This window comes from Dufourea novaeangliae, unplaced genomic scaffold (assembly GCF_001272555.1).
Source record: "Dufourea novaeangliae isolate 0120121106 unplaced genomic scaffold, ASM127255v1 scaffold172, whole genome shotgun sequence".
Classification (NCBI taxonomy): Eukaryota; Metazoa; Arthropoda; class Insecta; order Hymenoptera; family Halictidae; genus Dufourea; species Dufourea novaeangliae.
The window spans coordinates 1,177,526-1,196,378 of NW_015374058.1; the positions used below are offsets into that span (position 1 = coordinate 1,177,526).

The following is an 18,853-nucleotide window of genomic DNA, read 5'->3' on the forward strand; positions in this document are numbered from 1 at the left end:
TAACGAACTCGTATTTTAAAAAAATCGTGTATCAGAATCCATTAAGACAACTGTTTTTTCTACAGCAAAAAAAAAAGATAGAATTGTTTGCACAAACATTTGGTTCAATTTCCGTTTTAAGTGCACATACATTTTACATGCACATCCATGTATGTACATGAATATATATTAAATATTTCTTAATGGCAAAAAATAAATCTACATTTGAATGAGCAAAAAAAAAAGTGTACGTTAAGACTTTTTAAGCTCCTATGTCGTATGTCGCATGAGTGTGTACTATAAAGAGCACTGTTTCGTATTATTACAGATTATAAGGACTGTATTAAGTAACTGGTCAGATATTAATAATATATCAATTATATACAAGTATACACCGAATGTGCACTTACAATTATGAACAGGTAGTAGAGCCTATAGACAACTTGAATGCAGTTGTCCTTCCTGGCCTAATTAATATTTAAAAAATAGCAATTTAGACCTTTTCCAATTTTATACAAAACACAGTTCAGAACGCTGTAAAGTGTCGTATGTACAAATCATTACGAGCTGAATGCCGACTGAGAGGAGGTCGAGGGCAGGAAAAGGTTCTGCGTCAGGCTGGATGCCGGTTTACCTGGGGGTCGGGTGATAGCAGGGGAAGGATTGTATGTTTCCAAACCGTAGCGCGACATAAGCGCCAATAATGCACTGCGAACACCAGCTGTAGCCAGTTGTGACCATCTTCCAGAACTCATTGCATCGTCGCCAGCATAAACTGCGTGCGCGTCGAAGTTTCCTGAGTGAGAGGAATTTGTATCTAAAATAAATAATAAAAAAACAAACTAATGTTTGTTAAGTATGATACAAACAGAAGAGGGAAATAATGATGATAAAGCTCACCTAACGATGGTGGATTTAATACAGGAAGGTGAGATTCTAGCTGTCCACTTGGTCTTGAGTTTGCAGCAAGTCGAAGTTCGGTGTGCAATTCTCCCAACAACTGTACTACTCTTGGGTCACTCTGTAATCAAAGATAATTGTAACATTTACATTCTTCTGTTAAAGATGAATGTTCCATTGGTAGTGTTAAATGAAACACAAATGTGTTGTAATATAAACAAAATTATGGAAGTAAAATAATTATCTAGAATGGTGAGAACAATTTACCTCATTATCTGATCGAAGTGACATGAGATCATCAACACGAATCGGCTTTCCCTGATTTAAGGCATTTGTGAGAATACTTAATTTGCGAGCAAGACTATCTTCAGCACATAGCTCTGTTACATGAGAGCCAGCATCTCCTTTGAGTCGAGGTTTGACTGGTGGAGGACTGGCGTAATAATATGATGAAGGTGAGACCATAAATGGCCCACTCTGATTAAACAAATTATCGCCCCCGTAATGGGAATCGGTACCAAGTCGGTTTGGATGAGAACTGTAGCCTGCTTCCATTTTTAAACGTTTGGAAGACCTGAAACCAAGTCAAAAAACATTACAAAGACTATAAAAATGAAGCTGAATACATGGAAAATTTTATTAATTTTATGTCAATTGAAATTTCTTGAACGCAGAACACACATTCTTTATACTAAAACATGAGTAGTTAGTATTTATATATAATAATAGATATTATAAATGTGAATTTGTCACGGCAAAGGTTACAAGTATTAACAAACGTTTTTGAAATGTTATGAATTTCTACAATCATCGATTTATTCCATGTTAAAGAGTGACTTTTTCTTTACGAACTAATAATATAAGATTAAGCATGACCTAAAATCATGTTACTATATTCGAGACAAAAGTAACATCAATGAATTATGTTATATTAAATAAAATATTACATGTACACTATTAACACAAATGATGACGCACAAGTACACAACCATAACACTTATTTAGTAATTAAAAAAGAGTCATGCAAATGGTAATGTGTCCTGTAAATGTGCATATTCAAAAAGCAAGACTAATAAAAAAAAACCAGTATTTTTATATGGATGTACATGCAATTTAATGGGCACAGAGCATATCAACGTTTATTTATAATCCGTAAATTTTATTTTTCACAACTTATTGCATATACTTATTATTTATACCTCAATGAGTAATGTAATTATGACGAGAAACAATTTCACGAGGGATCACAAATATTAAGGGCACAGCAGAGTCGCAAAGTTCATTACATCCTCAACCCTTTCGTACAGATCAAGCGTTTTATTTTAGTCGAAAAGCCCAAGCAAATGAATTTGTTATATGATACACAAAACCAAGTCTGATGTGAATTATTATACTGGATACCCTGGGTATAAACATGTATTAAGCAAATTTGAAACTTTCATTACCTAGTTTATATTCTTATAAGTGTTATAAAATTTGCCCTCTTATCATTCAGCCACATTAATATTATTTCCTGAAACATAATGTTCTCATTAGATGTCTTGCCAATTAGGATTTGCTTATAATTACTTTGCCTTGCATTGAAAACATTATGTTGTTTTCTCCAAATTCCACAATATAATGTACGAATATTTTCAAGTGTATGTACATAACCAACTACTGCTTACTACTTGTATATTAATTTCGAATAGTATAACAGAACATCTGAGAGCTTGAAGTTTGCTCTAATAATTACATGAATTTACAATAGATTTAGAAATATGCTACATAAACAATGAAATTTAACAAAAATCTGACCAACATGATTAAACATTGTATTAATTAATTTTTAAATATTCTTTCACCTATCTTCTATTTTTAAGTCATGTAATACTTATTACCACTTTCATTTACGTATAATATAGAATACACACGAAATGTTGTGGTTTATTTATTATTAATCTCAAAACATTTATCCAAGTTTTTTTTATTAAAATACAGGGAATTTTTATTTCACAATACGTGAAAGTACCATATCACTTGTGAATTTGCATCCTTCATTCAATATGACATAATCTAACAGTATCATTAACAATGAAATGATAAAGAACTCATTTAATTTATAATCAGATATATATTTATAACTGTGTAAATTTTTTCAACCTATCTTATCTACCTCATTGTGTGCAGAATAGAGTGTCAGTGTAACATTATGTGTTATTTATTCTGACACAATACTACGCAAGAGTAACATATGTATATGTTAAATATTCCTTGAACGTATTGTGGAATAAGCAGAAAAGTACCATATACTTCTATAGTCATTTACGAAGAAGGTACGTTATCGTATACACTTGTGTTTCAACTAATTCCCCAAGGTCCCAGTGTTCATGGTCAGATATGATTCTTCTAAGGGGTTATCGGTACTTAGTTGATAAATTAAAATGTAGACATATTGGCAGGGGCTAAACAAATTAAACGATAAAATATTTTAATAACATTGGAAGTTCATTGTCCATTAAAATTGTTCAGGCGGACGCCTCTGGACATTTCGGTAAATTTATATTACAGTAATTCGACAATATTTTACATTACGACAATAATACATTATGTTTGTCTAAATTCCGGATTTCATTATAAGAATGGCGCCAATACAAAATACGTGCAAAAAAAACACATGAAAAATATTTAACGGATATTAAAAAAAACCGCCATTCGTATATTGAAACTTACGTTAAACTATCTACAATACAGAAATAACGAACTATAACACAGTTTGCGGAACCAATTAAAAATATACCTAATTTAGAAACGTGAATGTTTAAATAAACTAAATTAACGTAAATGAAGTGAACTATCGTTGATGGGATAGTCCGTGACGTTAACATTCGCGTAACACATTCACATTTTAGTCTTGGCTCCTTGTATTCCATGTCTCTTCATCCTCCATCAGTTTCTTCTTTGTATCCCATTCGACCTATTTACACTTCAAGGCTTTAAACATTATAAAAACAGTCTGCTTGTTCACGTTGTTTTTTAATCTATCGTTTCCATGCGCTTCAAAGGTAGCACTTCAATCTCATCGTTTAACACGAAACTTAACAATATGAAATTCTAGTAACTCTGTTCTCGTTTTATTTACAATCGTACAACCTACTACTGTTCTTTTCCTTCTTCTTTAGTAGCTCGTCATTCAAGGGCGAATACGTTTTTAAAGCATATGTATGTCACTGATACAATTGTGGAACATCGTTGATTATATGCACATACACGTGAATCACGTAAATGCATACACGAAATTATCAATGTTAAATTGTACACGCGTGCATCCTTTTTTACATATACAAATATGTTTCAATATATGTATATGTACGTTCACGTATTCATAAAGTGGCAAATATTTACACACTTATCTATTTTTGGTCATAATAGTATTCAGACGTGAAAAGTATGTTATAATTATCAAGCTCGTACCACATCAGTTTTCTAAGGCAATCGATTAAATTTGAATCGCAAATAGATTTTACATAAATGCCTACACACAATACCCATCCAAACAAACAATACTCGGTGTCACTTAAAAAAAAAAAACAATTAATATAACGTTGTGACGATTAGTATCATATAACTTCTTCCAGTCACTGATATATGTATATTTATCCATCATTCTAGTGTTTTGAATATGCAACCATATAAAAATTAAGTGTTAACACTTGACGTGATAACAGCACGTATCGCCGTAATTTGGTGTTTCACTGGTACGTCGTGTTCAAAGCGTTTACTGGTGTCTCAACCAAAAAAAAAAAAATTTGTGAACCATAGCAAAACCCATGAAAAGAGAACGACGTTGTACATTTCTTTTTTCTCTCTCTAGTTTTCGTGCTTATAATATTCCATTGCTCTGCATTATAGCCATCGCGTGTTTGAACGACTGCGAATCAAACTAAAATTAACTTAATTTTATCCATTATCGAGAGTCGCATGCAAACGGACGATGAGAAATAAAGATTACTACAATGGTTACATTTCCATTCTTTTTTTAAATAATGTTCCTAAAACAACGCACTCTGCTAAGAAAGAAATAAATGCTAAGCACAACTGCAGTACACAGCCATCTACGTGTGTAAGCAATTAGTATCTGGTCAGTACTGGTTCGCGTCCCAGTTTGTGCGAATATGTCTCTCTACGGCTACTCACCCCCCGACATCTGATAGATCTTCAATAGCCTTATGAGGACCTCCTTTATTTGGAAGAGGTAGCAGAGGTATCTTTCCTGCAGAGCTCTCTTGCTGTTCTCGCAATTGACGTCTTCGTTTTTTGCTCCAGAGCTCATGACAATCTTGCCAAGTAGGCAGCTGAGGTGCCGGCATCCTAATTTGTTATAAAAATAAACTGATCGATCAAACACATCGAAGATAATTACGAAGAATATATACAGTTCCGTATACAATTATGTATTCGTTTATACGAAGGAAACGAAAATTGTAATACTTTTTCTGTACATCAATTTGCAACCGAGTAACTTAAGCTAATATTCTCTTTAGTAACATATTGAAATACAAAAGGAAAACATACTGCTCGGGTTGAACATTTTTCAGCCAAGAACTTTTAAGCGCGTCAGCGGCTGTTATTCGCTTTTCAGGATCTAATTCTAACATTTTATCTAACAGATCCAAGGCTGGTGCCGGCATGAACGAGAAATCTTCTCGTAAGCGTCTTCTATGCGATTTTTTTGGCTTGAGTGTGTGCCACAACGGCAATTTTATCACAGAAGGCCAAACGGCAGGAGTCGGTGTACCACAGACTCGGGAGATCATCTCCAATTGCATCATCTCTACGTTCGCCTAATAAAAAGAAAACAACGGTCACGCGCAATTCGAGAAATTACTCTATTATTATGTTTAATTGCCACTACATTATCTATACCTGAAACAGTGGTTTCTTAGAAAATAATTCTCCTAGAATACAACCACAACTCCAAACGTCTATCGCGGGTCCGTAACGTTCTTCCCCGAGTAACAATTCAGGTGGTCTATACCACAGAGTAATCACTTTGTTCGTGTAAGGACGTTGCCTGTCCTCAGCATTGTACAGCCTTGCGAGTCCGAAATCCGCTAGCTTCACTTCCCCTCTATATAAAAATTACATGATCAAACCGTGGAATATAAAAATTAAAAATTATCTCGTGTCCCCGTTGTATAAAGCACATACTTGTTGTTCATCAATATGTTCGAACACTTGATGTCCCTGTGCAAGAAGTTTTTACTGTGGCAGTAATTTAATCCGTCTAATAGTTGCTTCATAATGCTTGCATTATTCATTTCATTGAAGTCGACCATCCCGGATTCTAATAGACCCATTAAATCGTGATCCATGTACTCGAACACAAGATAGAACGATCCTTTGTCCTGTAAAGATCAATACGCGAAGTCAGGTATATAATCATCAACAGCTCTAGGATCCAACGTATTGTCCACTCTAATGCAATACCTTTCTGAAGTCTAAGGCATCCTGTTTGTCCGTAACGATCTCCCGTAAGTTCACGATGTTTTTATGGTTCAACTGTCGCAAAATTTTGATTTCACGTACAGCCGTAATGGGAAACCCTTCTTTCTCGTTTTCCAACCGGACTTTCTTTAATGCAACAAGTACCCCGGCTCGTTTGTCTTGAGCTTTGTAAACCTGGCCGTAAGTACCCTCCCCTATCTGGGCTATAACCTCGAATACATCGACGCAGCGTTCTCCCCAGTCTTTCCCACCCGAAGCCGACATAGGCGTGTGACAATTTCTCGAACTTCTGCGTTTTAGGATTTTTGGTCTCTTCAACTTCGGTTTCGGCGGGACACGCTCAACCTTCGTGCGTGGCGGCGTTGCATTCGGATCATCTTCGCCGCTCAGATCTTCCGACCCAGGAACGACTGTAAATTAAATAATTCATACCGTATCCAATCATTCGAATCTTATTTGATATCGACACGACGAGATATAAAAATGCACCAATCTCTACCTGGAGGCATAGGTAGATCTTTGATACTTTTCTTCGGTGGTGCTTTCGGTGCCGAAGCGGGAAACTTCATTTGCGCCTTGCTTGGTGGACTCGGTGACCTACTTGGCGGCGAGTCTATACTCTCCAAATCATTTTGATTAATTCCAGGCGGTAACGGTAACCGTGACAAACTTTTTGTCTTGAATGCCACGATAGGGGGTTTAGGGGGATCCACAGACTTAAGAGGAACTAAATTATTAGGAGGATTGAATTTCGACATGGCCGTGTTTGGCGCCGGGACTGGAATCGGTATCGGTGGCGGTGGAACAGACATGTTTGGTAGAACAGGTACTGGTACAGGAATCGGTACTGGCACAGATGATTGCGGTAAACCCGACGCGTTCGCAGGATCGGACTGTGGCAACGGGGGTGGTGCTTGTACATTGGTAACAGTTGGAAAGATTGGGCTATTTGTAATAGTCACTGGACAATTATTAGACGTGGTGATTGTAGGTGAAGTATATACAACAGTTGGAGGCTGATTACCTCCAGGTATTAAGTTCGGTGCACTGACAGATTGTGCCATGGGCAACGGTGGTGTCTTTCCCGCGATTCCACTATCGTCTGACACTGGAACAGGAATATCCACAACATCAACAGATTTTAAGCTTTCGATCGTTGTCTTTAATTGATCTTTGTGATTCACGTATTTGTCTTTATTGTCGACGGAAGCTTTATTTTCGGACGATGTATTGCTGGCATCTTTGTCGTCTGTCCCTTCTATGATCTGAACTTCGTCCTGATTAACAGCCTTTTCTTTGGCTGCCTGTAACTTTTTGTACGCCAACTCTCTCATATTTCTGTCCTTCACGAGTTCCGCGAACAAACTAGTTTCACTAATCTTTGCCTGTACCCGGAGATTTCGTGCTGTGATGCTTGACGGGCTTCTCGGTCTGGATCTGTGAGGAGAAGGAGACGGTATTCTCGAGGGTCGCGGGCTTTTTGACTTGTGCTTCCTCGTAGATTTGTGAGACTTGCTGGGAGAACGTGATTTCTTTGGAGTGCGACTTCGTCTACGCGAGCGTGACCTCGAACGTGACTGCATTTTCCGCCATCTTCCAGGACTTCGAGATCGTGAACGAGAAAGAGGTAAATGCAACCTGAAATATAATTCATCTTGTTTATGACGGAAAGGCAATCGATGCTAATTTACTGTTACTTTAAAATCTAATGTATAATACCTGCTTCCAGTAGGACTTCTAGTTGGCCTTGACTTTCTTTTATCCCTTCTGTCTTTTTCATGATGTCTGTGTCGTCGATCGGGCTCCTCCCGTCTTCTGCGTTTATTCGAAGGTGGAGAACTAACGGGATCTCCCCTACGTCGATGACTCACAGGGCTTGGGCTAAATTCTCGTCGTCTCGAGGACGGACTGGGACTATGCCTGAGTCTATGCACCATTGGGTTTGGACTGAAATCTCTTCTTCTTGTTGGACTATGGTCCCTTCGTCTAGACGGCGGGCTTGGGCTGTGAGGCCTTCTACGATTCGAAGTTGGTCCTGGGCTAACGCTGCTACGTCGAACGTGAATACTAGGACTGTGCTTTTGCCTTTCAGGTGTGTGTTTTATCGTAGACAGAGTTGCTTTATTACTTTCCGGCGTTGTTGCTCTTGGCGGTAACAAAGGGGTATGCGGGGATTCTGTCGGCCTTGGAGGAAGCGGCGGAGGTGTTACGTTTCGAGGCTGCCTAGACATTTCAAGTTCGACATCACTTAAACATCTTTGCTCCTGAGGTGTTGCAGGCGATATTGGCGAGGTACTATCTTTCAGTGGTAAAGGCGGCGACTCGGACCAATTCCCGACTGGTTTATCATGATCTGGACTTATGATAATTTCATCTGGCACGTGGTGCGGGCTCATACTATGAGAATGTCTTTTAGACTTCCGTTTCTTCTTCTTTCCAGTGCTAGACGATGGACTGAGACTTCTTTTCTTTTTCTTTTCTCGCTTGTGTTTTTTCTCTTTTCTTCTTGCATATCGTCGGGACTCTTCTTCGTATTCGGGTGTATCGCCATGCATTGCTGAAGGCTGCTGTTCATTCGGTGAATAATGTCTGCCAGAATGCCTGTGTGGAACTGGAGGAGACGGTGAAAGACTAATAGGTGATGCTCCAAGGGCACGAACTGGACTCCCTCCATAATAACGTCTCTGTAAAACTGTTTCAGGTACTTCTCCGTCCGTATAGCTATTACCCCTGCTATCTTCTGACTGAATCTCTCCTGCTTCTGGTTCAGACAAGTCCTCGCTACTCACATCCGAGTACTCAACCAAAGGTTTAACAATGGAGGAAGCTACAGTAGGTACATTTTCTATAGATTTATCTCTTGACCTCTTTTTTTTCTTCTTTCCAGAACTCTTACTTTTTCCATGCCTTCTGTGCTTCCTGTCGGATCCGTCAAAACTGTGACGATTTATATCACTGCCTGTACTGTCTCTTCTACGCGATCGAAATCTTCCATTACGTTCAGCTCGTTCAATATCACGACTGCTAGGCATGTCACCTACTAAAACATACAAATATTTTAGTACGTAAAAGTGACAGACATTACAATCATTCTGTTATTATATTAATTTATGTAACTCTATAAAGTGTTTAAATATCATTTGCATATTTTGCAAGTTCCTACAATTATAGAGACATTTTTCTCATACAAAGGAAAAACTGTAACTCCAATATAGTTAATATTAATTGTAATCATTATGCATATTACTCACACAGATAACACAGTAAAAACTAAATAATGAATCATCATTTTATTCAACTGCCCACAAATAGTCAGTAAAATTAATATGTAATCAGTTTTCACATTAAATACAGACTTAATTTACAAACGATCGGATATTTTTAGTACTTACCTTAATATTAAACGGTATAAAAAGTTTTAAAGTACTATAATTATTTCTGTTCTCTTCAATACTTTGATACTGATCGTCATGGATATAACACACATACATAACAACTGCACATGTAAAGGCACACGAACACGCACATGTATAGTTTAGTCGACGTAACAATACTTTCGAACGACATGATTCGTTATAGGAACGCAAAAAGTAACGTGGAATTTCGGTGACCCATGATATTTTCGGAGCACAAATAGAAGAATTAATCCGATGTAAATCTATGACTCGTCAGTTTAAAGAACGTTTCTTCGAAAAGAATTTTTCGGTCGACCTAGCGTAGCCGCCATTGTTAACGACTGGGTGGCAAGGGAGTTGCCCAGTTTTCGGAAAAGAAAGCTATTCACTGTTTTTTTAGGGATTCGTAAACCAATGACGAATGTTAGTACTCACGTGCAATATAAATCTTGTGATATCACGCCGAATGTTGGGTTCCTTCGCATCGGGCTGGGTCCAACGTAGCAATGAGTATAATGGTTACGTTCGTTGCTCGGTAAACAGTTTCAACACATATTTCGTAGGCCCCGAATAAAATTCGATGAAAATTACTAGCTATCGTGACAATTAAATGTTCAGGCAATCATATTTTTATAGTTTTACTAGCCGATGCATCATATCTCATGAATTTTCTTTGGATTGTATTTGGCTTTCTCATAAAGGTAGCTCAGTAAGTAGAAGCCATTACCATTAGCACGTCATTATTGTCTGACGTAACAACCGATAAGTGCTGCGCTCTCTCGGCGTGATATGGAATAACCGAAATTGCAGAATAATCTTGACCATTATTGTGCTCGATGCAATTGGTCGAACTAAATTTACACTGTATACCTATTTATAAATAACAATATATCAGTGATAGAATGTTCATTAACGAATATATAAAGTATAAATATAAACGAAACATTTAATTTTGTCAGACCCGATAAATTTATCTGTTTTTTAACAAACCAAGCATGTAATCATAATTTGAATATTTTGCTTCAAACACTTAAACAATATTTTAATACAAATTTTATATATACTTGTATGAATTACACTGACGTCAAAATAATTATCCACCTTATTGTAACAAACTGAGAATTCTCAGTTGAAATGAGAACTCTTGCTTTCTCATGCTATATCATTCAATGGTATATACATTGTATTCTTTGCATAAGTCTAATGGTATTATATTATATTTTTACACTTCTTGAATCGATATTATATATCAATAATTGTCAGATATGACTTTTTAATCAATATTTAATGTTTTATACGTACTAGAAATGGGGTCAAATCCACCTGTGACGTCATCTACGGCAAAATGTTAAACTATTAACCAATTGATACCACTTTCCTGTCACTAGATGGAGAGACGTTGTTATTTAGCTGAGTTTAGCGCACCGTTTATTAAAAAATTAAGTGCAAATAAAAAAATACAATATACAACAATTGGTATTGAATAATAGGATTGTATGAGACAATAAAAAATAAATCAATCTTAATACAGTGCATTTTCATTTTCATTTAGCTTGAATTTTATTGCATTTCGTTTTACGTTCGGCACATGAAAATTCTTCATTAGGTTGCTGACCAGAACGCATCCTACATACTGAGTCTGTAACAAATTCAACCCATAACGTAAATTTTTGATTCATGATTAAGTCGAATGACAAGAAATTAAACTAAGGATATTAAGGTTATTAAAGGATTGAAAATAATAAACACTTTTCATCGTGCTTTTGTGTTACTTCTCCAAAAAAGACGAAGCATGGGGGAACGTTATAATATCCACAGTCAATTGGAGCATTTACAATCGAAATACATTGGTACAGGCCACGCTGACACAACGAAGTTCGAATGGCTCGTGAATCAGCATCGCGACTCTTGCAGTTCATATATGGGACATTATGATTTATTAAATTTCTTTGCGATTGCCGAAAACGAAGCTAAGGCACGCGTTCGATTCAATCTTATGGAGAAAATGCTGCAACCTTGTGGTCCACCTCCAGAAAAGCCAGAAGATTAATATTTTATGAAGAAACTCTTCTATATGTACAAGAATGTATGCAAGCAATTAAACATATTCTACGCTGTCTTGAGTAAATCAATCACTTTGTATAATTCGTACTTCTGGCAGAGAATAAAATGTGTATTTACTTAATTGGAAGTGTCTGTTACATAAGTGCGACAGAATAAACTGTTTTATTATTAAAATTTATAACCTCCGTGTGAACTTAATCACGTGTTTAATTGTGGACTGTGAAGCATTTAAGAAAATAAAAATAAGCTGAGATATTACTGTAGACATTTCGTTGTGATATAAGTGAAATACAGTGAGATCATAACTTTACGAGCAAAATGCCTATTTCATGCACACGAAAGTGCGGAAAAGATGCAATTCTCAAAGTAAGTTGACTCGTCGTTTTTAATTGATTATAGATTAACGAAATTTCCAATATTTTAAAATTCAGTAATTTTATTCAATAAGAAGTCATTATACAATAGCTACATAGGATTCATGAGAAATTTAGAGTATGGTACTTTCAATTGCAGAGACCTAAAACTGGGCATGCTTTATGCAAAGAATGTTTTTTCTGTGCCTTTGAATCCGAAATTCACCATACTATAACATTAGGTGAATTATTCAAACCAGGTGATAAAGTTGCTGTTGGAGCATCGGGAGGAAAAGATTCAACTGTACTTGCCTATGTTTTGAAAACATTAAATGAAAGATACAAATATGGAATTGAATTGTTTCTTTTGTCTATTGACGAAGGAATTACTGGTAGGATATGATGAAAACAATTGTACAATATTATGTTGCTTAGAATATTTTTTTACTTATATCTTTCCTAGGATACAGGGATGATAGTTTAAAAACTGTTCAGCAGAATAAAAATGACTATGGATTACCATTGAAAATATTATCTTACAAAGAATTATATGGATGGACTATGGATGAAATTGTAGCAGAAGTATGAATATATATTTGAATATTCTATTACGGCTATTTGCAGTTATCTAATATGCATTTTATTTTAGATAGGTAAAAGGAATAACTGCACATTTTGTGGTGTTTTTCGGAGACAAGCATTGGATAGAGGTGCTGCTCTTTTGGGTGTAGATTGCATTGCAACAGGTCACAATGCTGATGACATAGCAGAAACAGTTCTAATGAATATCTTGCGTGGGGATATTGCAAGACTACAAAGATGTACTTCCGTTATTACTGTAAGATTGTTTTTAAAATAGTTAAAGTTTAAATAACTCATATTTTAATGAAAAGTATATTCTTCATACCAGTCAGGGGCAGATAGCATAAAACGATGTAAGCCACTCAAGTATGCTTACGAGAAGGAGATAGTGATGTATGCGTATTTCAAACGTTTGGTATACTTCTCAACTGAATGTGTATTTGCACCAAATGCATACAGAGGTCACGCAAGGACGTTTCTCAAGGATTTAGAAAAAACTAGGCCCTCGTCTATATTAGATATAATACATTCTGGTAAATAAAATTGTGTAGTAATTGTGATACTGAAATTTATTGTTGATGTTTAATTCCTATATTCTATTATAGGAGAAACATTAGGAGTGAAAAATACTGTGAAAATGCCGGAACGAAGAAATTGTTCTCGTTGTGGGTTCGTATCGAGTCAAGAAATATGTAAAGCTTGCATCATGTTAGAAGGTTTGAACAGGGGATTACCAAAACTTGGTATTGGTAAGTCCAATAAAGTGAAACAGATGATGAATTCGTTTGATTCACTTGCAAACAGTACAAACGAAAACGACAAGGACGAAAGTACTGAAAAAGATAAACTAAAAGCTGTAGAATTTTAATGTTTTTATATACATTCATGTGTATAATAAATCCAAATATATCTTGTATTTTCTGTATTTAGTTACGTATCTTCCACATTTGAGTAAAACATTGTTAAAAATCTACGATAAGTTCTAAACGCATTTCGTTATTAGCAACCATCTTTTGTAACTTATACATTCAATAATCTTTATTTCAATAGAACCATATTAAGGTGAACCATTTTCAACAATTACTTTATTATTGAAAAGTACATGTCCGTAATTTGAAATAAAATTATTGTTAACTCTGTACCATATGATTTCTGAAGTTCATTCCATTTAATTCGATAACAAAACACTATTAAATATACTTTTGGAGTGTTAGTCTTAACTTATATACGCAGCAGCCTTTTGTGAAATTGGTGCTCTACAAACGGGACAATCATTGGTAATATTCTCTGCACAGTCTTCACATAAGCACACATGCCCACAAGGAAGAAGAATAATTTCACGGGGATTTGAGCGACAAACAACGCACATTTGATCTTCCCTGAGATCGGTATCCCTTACTCTTTGCCTTCCTTCTTTTCGGGACGCAGCAAGAGATTGTCTTAATTCTTCTGCTAATCTCTGTTCTGTTCTATCTTTCCAGTAACGTCGGAATAGTATTCCGCCAATTAAAAGACCGATTGCACCAAACATGAAGCATAATAATCTAAAACAAGACATAAAATAAGAAACGTACTCCTATAAAATAAATCTGTCTAAAGATACATAGAAGCTTTTATGTTTTCGAAGTTTAAACAAAATATTTTATATTTGTTCCCTATGAGATCGTGGAGACCCTAGGATGGATTGAGCTAAACTTACCTATATGTTTTTTTACGATCATCTAACTTTTTAAGTAAAGAACTAACTGACATGCTTGTTAGATAAAATGGTGTTCCATTTAAGGGAGGTTGCAGGGTCAGTGTTTTAGATTTGGTCCTTGATAATTCACCTATACCTGTGATAAGTGCACCCTCACGAAGTAGTTCTTCAGTGGATTGCAAGCCACGTTGGCGTACACCTGAAATTCACAAGAGATTATAATTTCCGCAGAAATTCTAGAGAAAAACAGATTATAACAGCATATTACAGAGAATCAACCTGTGAAGAAACCCCATAAATGATCTGCAAATGATGGTACAGTGGGTTCAAAAGTATTTGACACCACATCCATGTCTAAAATATCTGCTGATAATGGTTCTAAGATTTCTACAGAGTAAGGTCCATGTTCTAAAGCAAATGGTACAGTATTAAATACTTTATGGACTGTGCGTTCTTGATCTGACCTAGATAAAAGAAATTAACTATTCTTAATTTCAAATGTACATGTATTTCATTGTGTTGTTTATTCCCAACATACCAAAAGCCAGCTGTAGTTCTAGCTACAACATGTTCCTTAATTTTAAGTTTTTGTACAACACCGGTTATTCTTTTATTATTGATGCTTGTTAAGGGTTTTCCTAAGGGCTTAACAATGCCCCTGATGGCTACATAGCCTACCTTGTTATCAACACTTTCATTAACAAGGTTGCCCAATTGGGGACCAACTTCATGAAATTCTGCATCCTGTGGAGAAACTGAACGTTTTGAGGTATTTTGAAACATTACACGCATTGTTATGTACACTACTTAGAATTCAGTGGATAACTGCTACATTGAGTATGTGGTAGAGGTTAATTTTTAAACAGCAATGGATTTACTGCAGAATTCAATGAAAACAGCAGCAACGACAACGAAAACTTTATTTACCTTGACTGCAGCGACTGCATTTTTACAGTGGAAAAACTGTTTCAAACAGATACCAAAAATAACACTGTCAATTCCGACAGCTATTATCTCACCCAAATAATCCATAATTAGGTTATATTTTCAAAAGTCACGGTCAAGTTATTGTTCATGTTGAATATTTCTATTGATTCGTACGCGGTCCATTCGATTCCATGTTGGTAGATTTTTGTTTGAAATTTAAAACACCTGATTTTTACTGAAAAGCGAAACAAAAAAATTACAATCCTAGCCGGGTACAAATATCTTAAGAACAAATTAATCATATAACGTTGTCGAAACTGTCACATCAGCGATCATTTTATGCACGTGTAATTTATTCATTCTCCTCGGTTGGTAACCCTGATTGTGTGATTGAACTGTTTTTCGCGATATTTGGGTTTAAAGTTCAAAAAATATGCAGGAATTTTCAAGAATTGAAATAGTTGTTGTCCATATTTATATACGATTCCGGAAATGTATGGACTCGAAACGATCTGAGGGATGTACGTGAGGAAACAAATAAGATCCGTTGATTGTTTCAGTAAAGTATTTTAGTATTCACTAACTATTTATTGCTTCAGTAATAATAAGTACCTCGGTAGACCTTATATCCAGTGCATTTACTGCCCATACGAAATCAGTATTATTGTTAATATTCATGAATAATGTTGGAATGTATTAATTGCCAAGTCTAGAGTACCCAGCATTGTTAGATCATGAGTATTTGATACGTTCGGAAATCATCGAAGGGACCACGGTCGCAAACGGATTCTCTCTCTACTATACTAACTGTTAACAGGTTTCTACAGAAATTACTGCCTGTACATAGGTCTTTTAAATTTTGGGTGTTTATTAAGCCTATCACTACCTCTATCCTATATTTTCCATAAACAAATAAATAATAATTGCTAAATTTAGTTAAAATCACGTTACAAAAATTAAAAAAGTGAAGTTTGGTGTGCAATTTGAATCTGAAAAAGCGCGGGAGAACAGCAAAACCTAGAAATATTTAAAATTATGGTAGCCACCCAGTGGCGGAAAGTGGAACTAAATTTGGAACTTCTGAATCTAGTTCTAGAAGTTGTCGTTAGGTGGTGTTACTTATCGATTTTGCATTTTCCCGCGCTTTTTGAAAGTGTCAGAATTTGTTTCAATTTTTGCCACTAAGCGGCTACCATAATTCTACACATTTCTCAATTTTGCATTTTTCCCGAATTTTTTTGAATTTCCAATTTTTATTCTCCCCTCTCTCTGTGATGTGTGAATAAGAGAGCACCATTTTCGGACTATTTCTATTCTTCAGTGTCGGCTTCACCTCTCCCATAAGAACGCGCAGTCTATTATTCGTATAAGTCTTTATAATATCACCGCGTTTTACCAGTAATGTTTATAGGTGCCAACAGTAATGGAAAAGTTAAAGGTGACAAACATGGAAGAATTAAACGCTTCGGTCAGCGGCGACAGATTAAAACAGTATCGTGAGAAAAGAAATTTTATTGGTAACGTAGGGACGACTCGACACGTATAAACGGTATGTATAAAAGTATAAAAAATAAATAGCGACGACGCTGCGACTCTGCAAGTCCTTAATGAGAGCGAATTTCATCGTAACGGTATTTCCCATGGCGCAGGGCGTCGGGAAGGCGATTATGAATGCAACGATAATAAACATCTCGCTAGCGGGCAAATAATGACAATAATAATAATCATTAAAATAATAATAATTGACGTTGCGCTTAATCTTACGGTAAATTTCTCCAGCATACAGCACACAACAATTGATTCTCTCTTTCGCGCGCGCGTACACGCAACCGTTTCTCTCGTTTATCCGAACAGCAATCATGTATTAAAACTAAATGGCGGAGATCAATTGCGATAATAGTATATAAGTAAACCAGATTCGCAAATTTTTTTCTCGTTCGCGATCACACGCAACACTTGTCTCGAGTATATCTTTTGTTTTCACATACTATATTTCACAGTTGTCTAATAATTTTTAAAAAATAATTTACATATTTATACGATGCGATCTCGGTGTTCCTCGCATAAATAAAAACGAAGGATGAATGATTTCGAGTTTTAAAAATATAAAGTATCGATAACCGTTGTTCCATGAATTCCGGTTCGTAACGTGTTCCTATAGGACATATATGTACAGGGTGTCCGGAAATTTTTACGGTCGAGACGCACAGTGACTGTTCTTCGTTGTGAAAATACGTCGGAAACCGTGGATTCAGATTGTTTTCCGTTCGAGACTTTGCCCACGAATGAAATCACGTTTCAAAAATCCCGCGTCGAATAATGGGTGTCGGGTCAGATGCGCGCGCATCCAACGAACCTTCGAATTTTCAAATCCCCATTTCCACGGAAACGAAGCATCGCGCGAATATAAATCATTCCACGATCTCGACGCGATTCCTAATAAAGAATATCAGCCTACGATCGTAAATTTCGCGGTTACCCTTCTCCTTGTGCGCAAGGTGGTCTCTCCGCTCGTCGAGCGTGCGACACGTTCGTTTAAACAATCCTATCAACTCGTTTGCGCGATTAAACCACACAATCCAACAATGCCGTACTTGAAACAAGCGTATCAGAGTCGCTTTCACGGAGACGGTTACGTCGAGTGGAACGTGCCCGGACCACAAAACGGTTCCCGTTCGCATGAGAATATCTCGCGTTTCGTTTTCTCCACGCTCAAAATAACACTGTCGTCTCGACGAACGGCGACCACTGATGATATGTCGTAACCGGACGCCATCGTAAACCGGTCAAAAAGTTTCGAATAACGGACAAAAAATAACGAAAGCTTCTCGATCAATCCTTGTGATAAACATTCGAATTTCGATCGATATAAGATAACCTAATATTTTCGTTCGACGATCAATGGATGTATACAATTCAACGTCAGTCGTTCTTCGTCGCTTTTCGCAGGGCACGTGTCGATGCTGTGGTTATTTTTCCTCATATTTCAACGAAATTCTTTTCCACGACGGTGGTCGAGTTGTGATCTATGATATAGTATAAACGGTCACCCGTAATTGACGGACTTGGAACTTTCGCGATTGAGGTTAATCACGCGCGGCAATATAACGGTTCGATCGTTCGAACCAATAATCGCTATGTGAACCACGGAATTATTACGATCAGAGTATTGCTTCCAATAAGTGGAACGATATGTCTGAAGACGTTTGCAGTGAACTCGATAGAATGGATTATAGATATTCCGTTCGAAACGCGATCCCCCTGAGTTGTTGGCAGAGTTGCCAGGAATAGCTACTCTGACCCATGAACTTGGCAAAATATTGTAGAGATCTGGGGGTCTTGTTTCGTTAGGGCACCAGAGAAGAAGTTATTCGCATCCATCATTTTGGGTCCAGCGGTTGGATAAGTCTACAGAGGGCCCAGGTTAAGGCACTATAGAGGTGAGTATGTGCATCCGCCATTTTGGG

At 36.5% G+C, this 18,853-nt stretch overlaps 4 protein-coding genes across 5 annotated transcripts; 2 read left to right on the forward strand and 2 right to left on the reverse strand.

Annotated features, from left to right (window-relative positions):
• Positions 1–539: 539 nt before the first annotated feature.
• LOC107190125 (cyclin-dependent kinase 12) lies at positions 540–10,490 on the reverse strand. Of its 2 annotated transcripts, XM_015578869.1 has the most exons (11): positions 10,197–10,490; positions 8,086–9,406; positions 6,866–8,004; positions 6,349–6,776; positions 6,070–6,266; positions 5,785–5,989; positions 5,434–5,702; positions 5,056–5,229; positions 1,147–1,453; positions 880–1,000; positions 540–796 (listed from the first exon to the last, which is right to left on the reverse strand). In XM_015578869.1, the coding sequence occupies exons 2-11, from the start codon at positions 9,396–9,398 to the stop codon at positions 540–542; spliced, it is 4,410 nt and encodes a 1,469-aa protein (XP_015434355.1). In that variant the 5' UTR covers positions 9,399–9,406; positions 10,197–10,490. The 2 variants fall into 2 exon arrangements, with proteins under 2 accessions (XP_015434355.1, XP_015434354.1); XM_015578868.1 differs by lacking the exons at positions 540–796; positions 880–1,000; positions 1,147–1,453 and adding an exon at positions 2,339–2,392.
• A 920-nt stretch (positions 10,491–11,410) lies between these two features.
• Positions 11,411–11,999, forward strand: LOC107190127 (probable splicing factor 3B subunit 5). The gene has a single exon (XM_015578872.1). The coding sequence runs from the start codon at positions 11,554–11,556 to the stop codon at positions 11,809–11,811; it is 258 nt and encodes an 85-aa protein (XP_015434358.1). The 5' UTR covers positions 11,411–11,553; the 3' UTR covers positions 11,812–11,999.
• A 45-nt stretch (positions 12,000–12,044) lies between these two features.
• On the forward strand, positions 12,045–13,666 carry LOC107190126 (cytoplasmic tRNA 2-thiolation protein 1). The gene is made up of 6 exons (XM_015578871.1): positions 12,045–12,191; positions 12,339–12,570; positions 12,642–12,760; positions 12,828–13,016; positions 13,089–13,293; positions 13,366–13,666. Exons 1-6 carry the CDS (start codon positions 12,144–12,146, stop codon positions 13,626–13,628), a joined length of 1,056 nt encoding a protein of 351 aa, XP_015434357.1. The 5' UTR covers positions 12,045–12,143; the 3' UTR covers positions 13,629–13,666.
• Positions 13,667–13,973: 307 nt separating this feature from the next.
• On the reverse strand, positions 13,974–15,497 carry LOC107190100 (mitochondrial ubiquitin ligase activator of nfkb 1). The gene is made up of 5 exons (XM_015578834.1): positions 15,387–15,497; positions 14,998–15,203; positions 14,739–14,923; positions 14,460–14,658; positions 13,974–14,304 (listed from the first exon to the last, which is right to left on the reverse strand). Exons 1-5 carry the CDS (start codon positions 15,489–15,491, stop codon positions 13,977–13,979), a joined length of 1,023 nt encoding a protein of 340 aa, XP_015434320.1. The 5' UTR covers positions 15,492–15,497; the 3' UTR covers positions 13,974–13,976.
• Positions 15,498–18,853: the final 3,356 nt, after the last annotated feature.

Bases quoted from the DNA above. Each gene is read 5' to 3' on its own strand.
- LOC107190127 (XM_015578872.1), top strand. From the start codon at position 11,554: ATGGGGGAACGTTATAATATCCACAGTCAATTGGAGCATTTACAATCG.
- LOC107190126 (XM_015578871.1), top strand. From the start codon at position 12,144: ATGCCTATTTCATGCACACGAAAGTGCGGAAAAGATGCAATTCTCAAA. The intron at 12,192-12,338 runs GTAAGTTGACTC...TTTCAATTGCAG, and splicing joins GAAAAGATGCAATTCTCAAA to AGACCTAAAACTGGGCATGC. The intron at 12,571-12,641 runs GTAGGATATGAT...TATCTTTCCTAG, and splicing joins TATTGACGAAGGAATTACTG to GATACAGGGATGATAGTTTA.
- LOC107190100 (XM_015578834.1), bottom strand. From the start codon at position 15,491: ATGGATTATTTGGGTGAGATAATAGCTGTCGGAATTGACAGTGTTATT. The intron at 14,924-14,997 runs GTATGTTGGGAA...TCTTTTATCTAG, and splicing joins AGAACTACAGCTGGCTTTTG to GTCAGATCAAGAACGCACAG. The intron at 14,659-14,738 runs GTTGATTCTCTG...TGTGAATTTCAG, and splicing joins TTTATGGGGTTTCTTCACAG to GTGTACGCCAACGTGGCTTG.
- LOC107190125 (XM_015578869.1), bottom strand. From the start codon at position 9,398: ATGCCTAGCAGTCGTGATATTGAACGAGCTGAACGTAATGGAAGATTT. The intron at 1,454-5,055 runs GTGAGTAGCCGT...ACTTGGTTTCAG, and splicing joins GATCTATCAGATGTCGGGGG to GTCTTCCAAACGTTTAAAAA. The intron at 797-879 runs GTGAGCTTTATC...TATTTATTTTAG, and splicing joins ATTAAATCCACCATCGTTAG to ATACAAATTCCTCTCACTCA.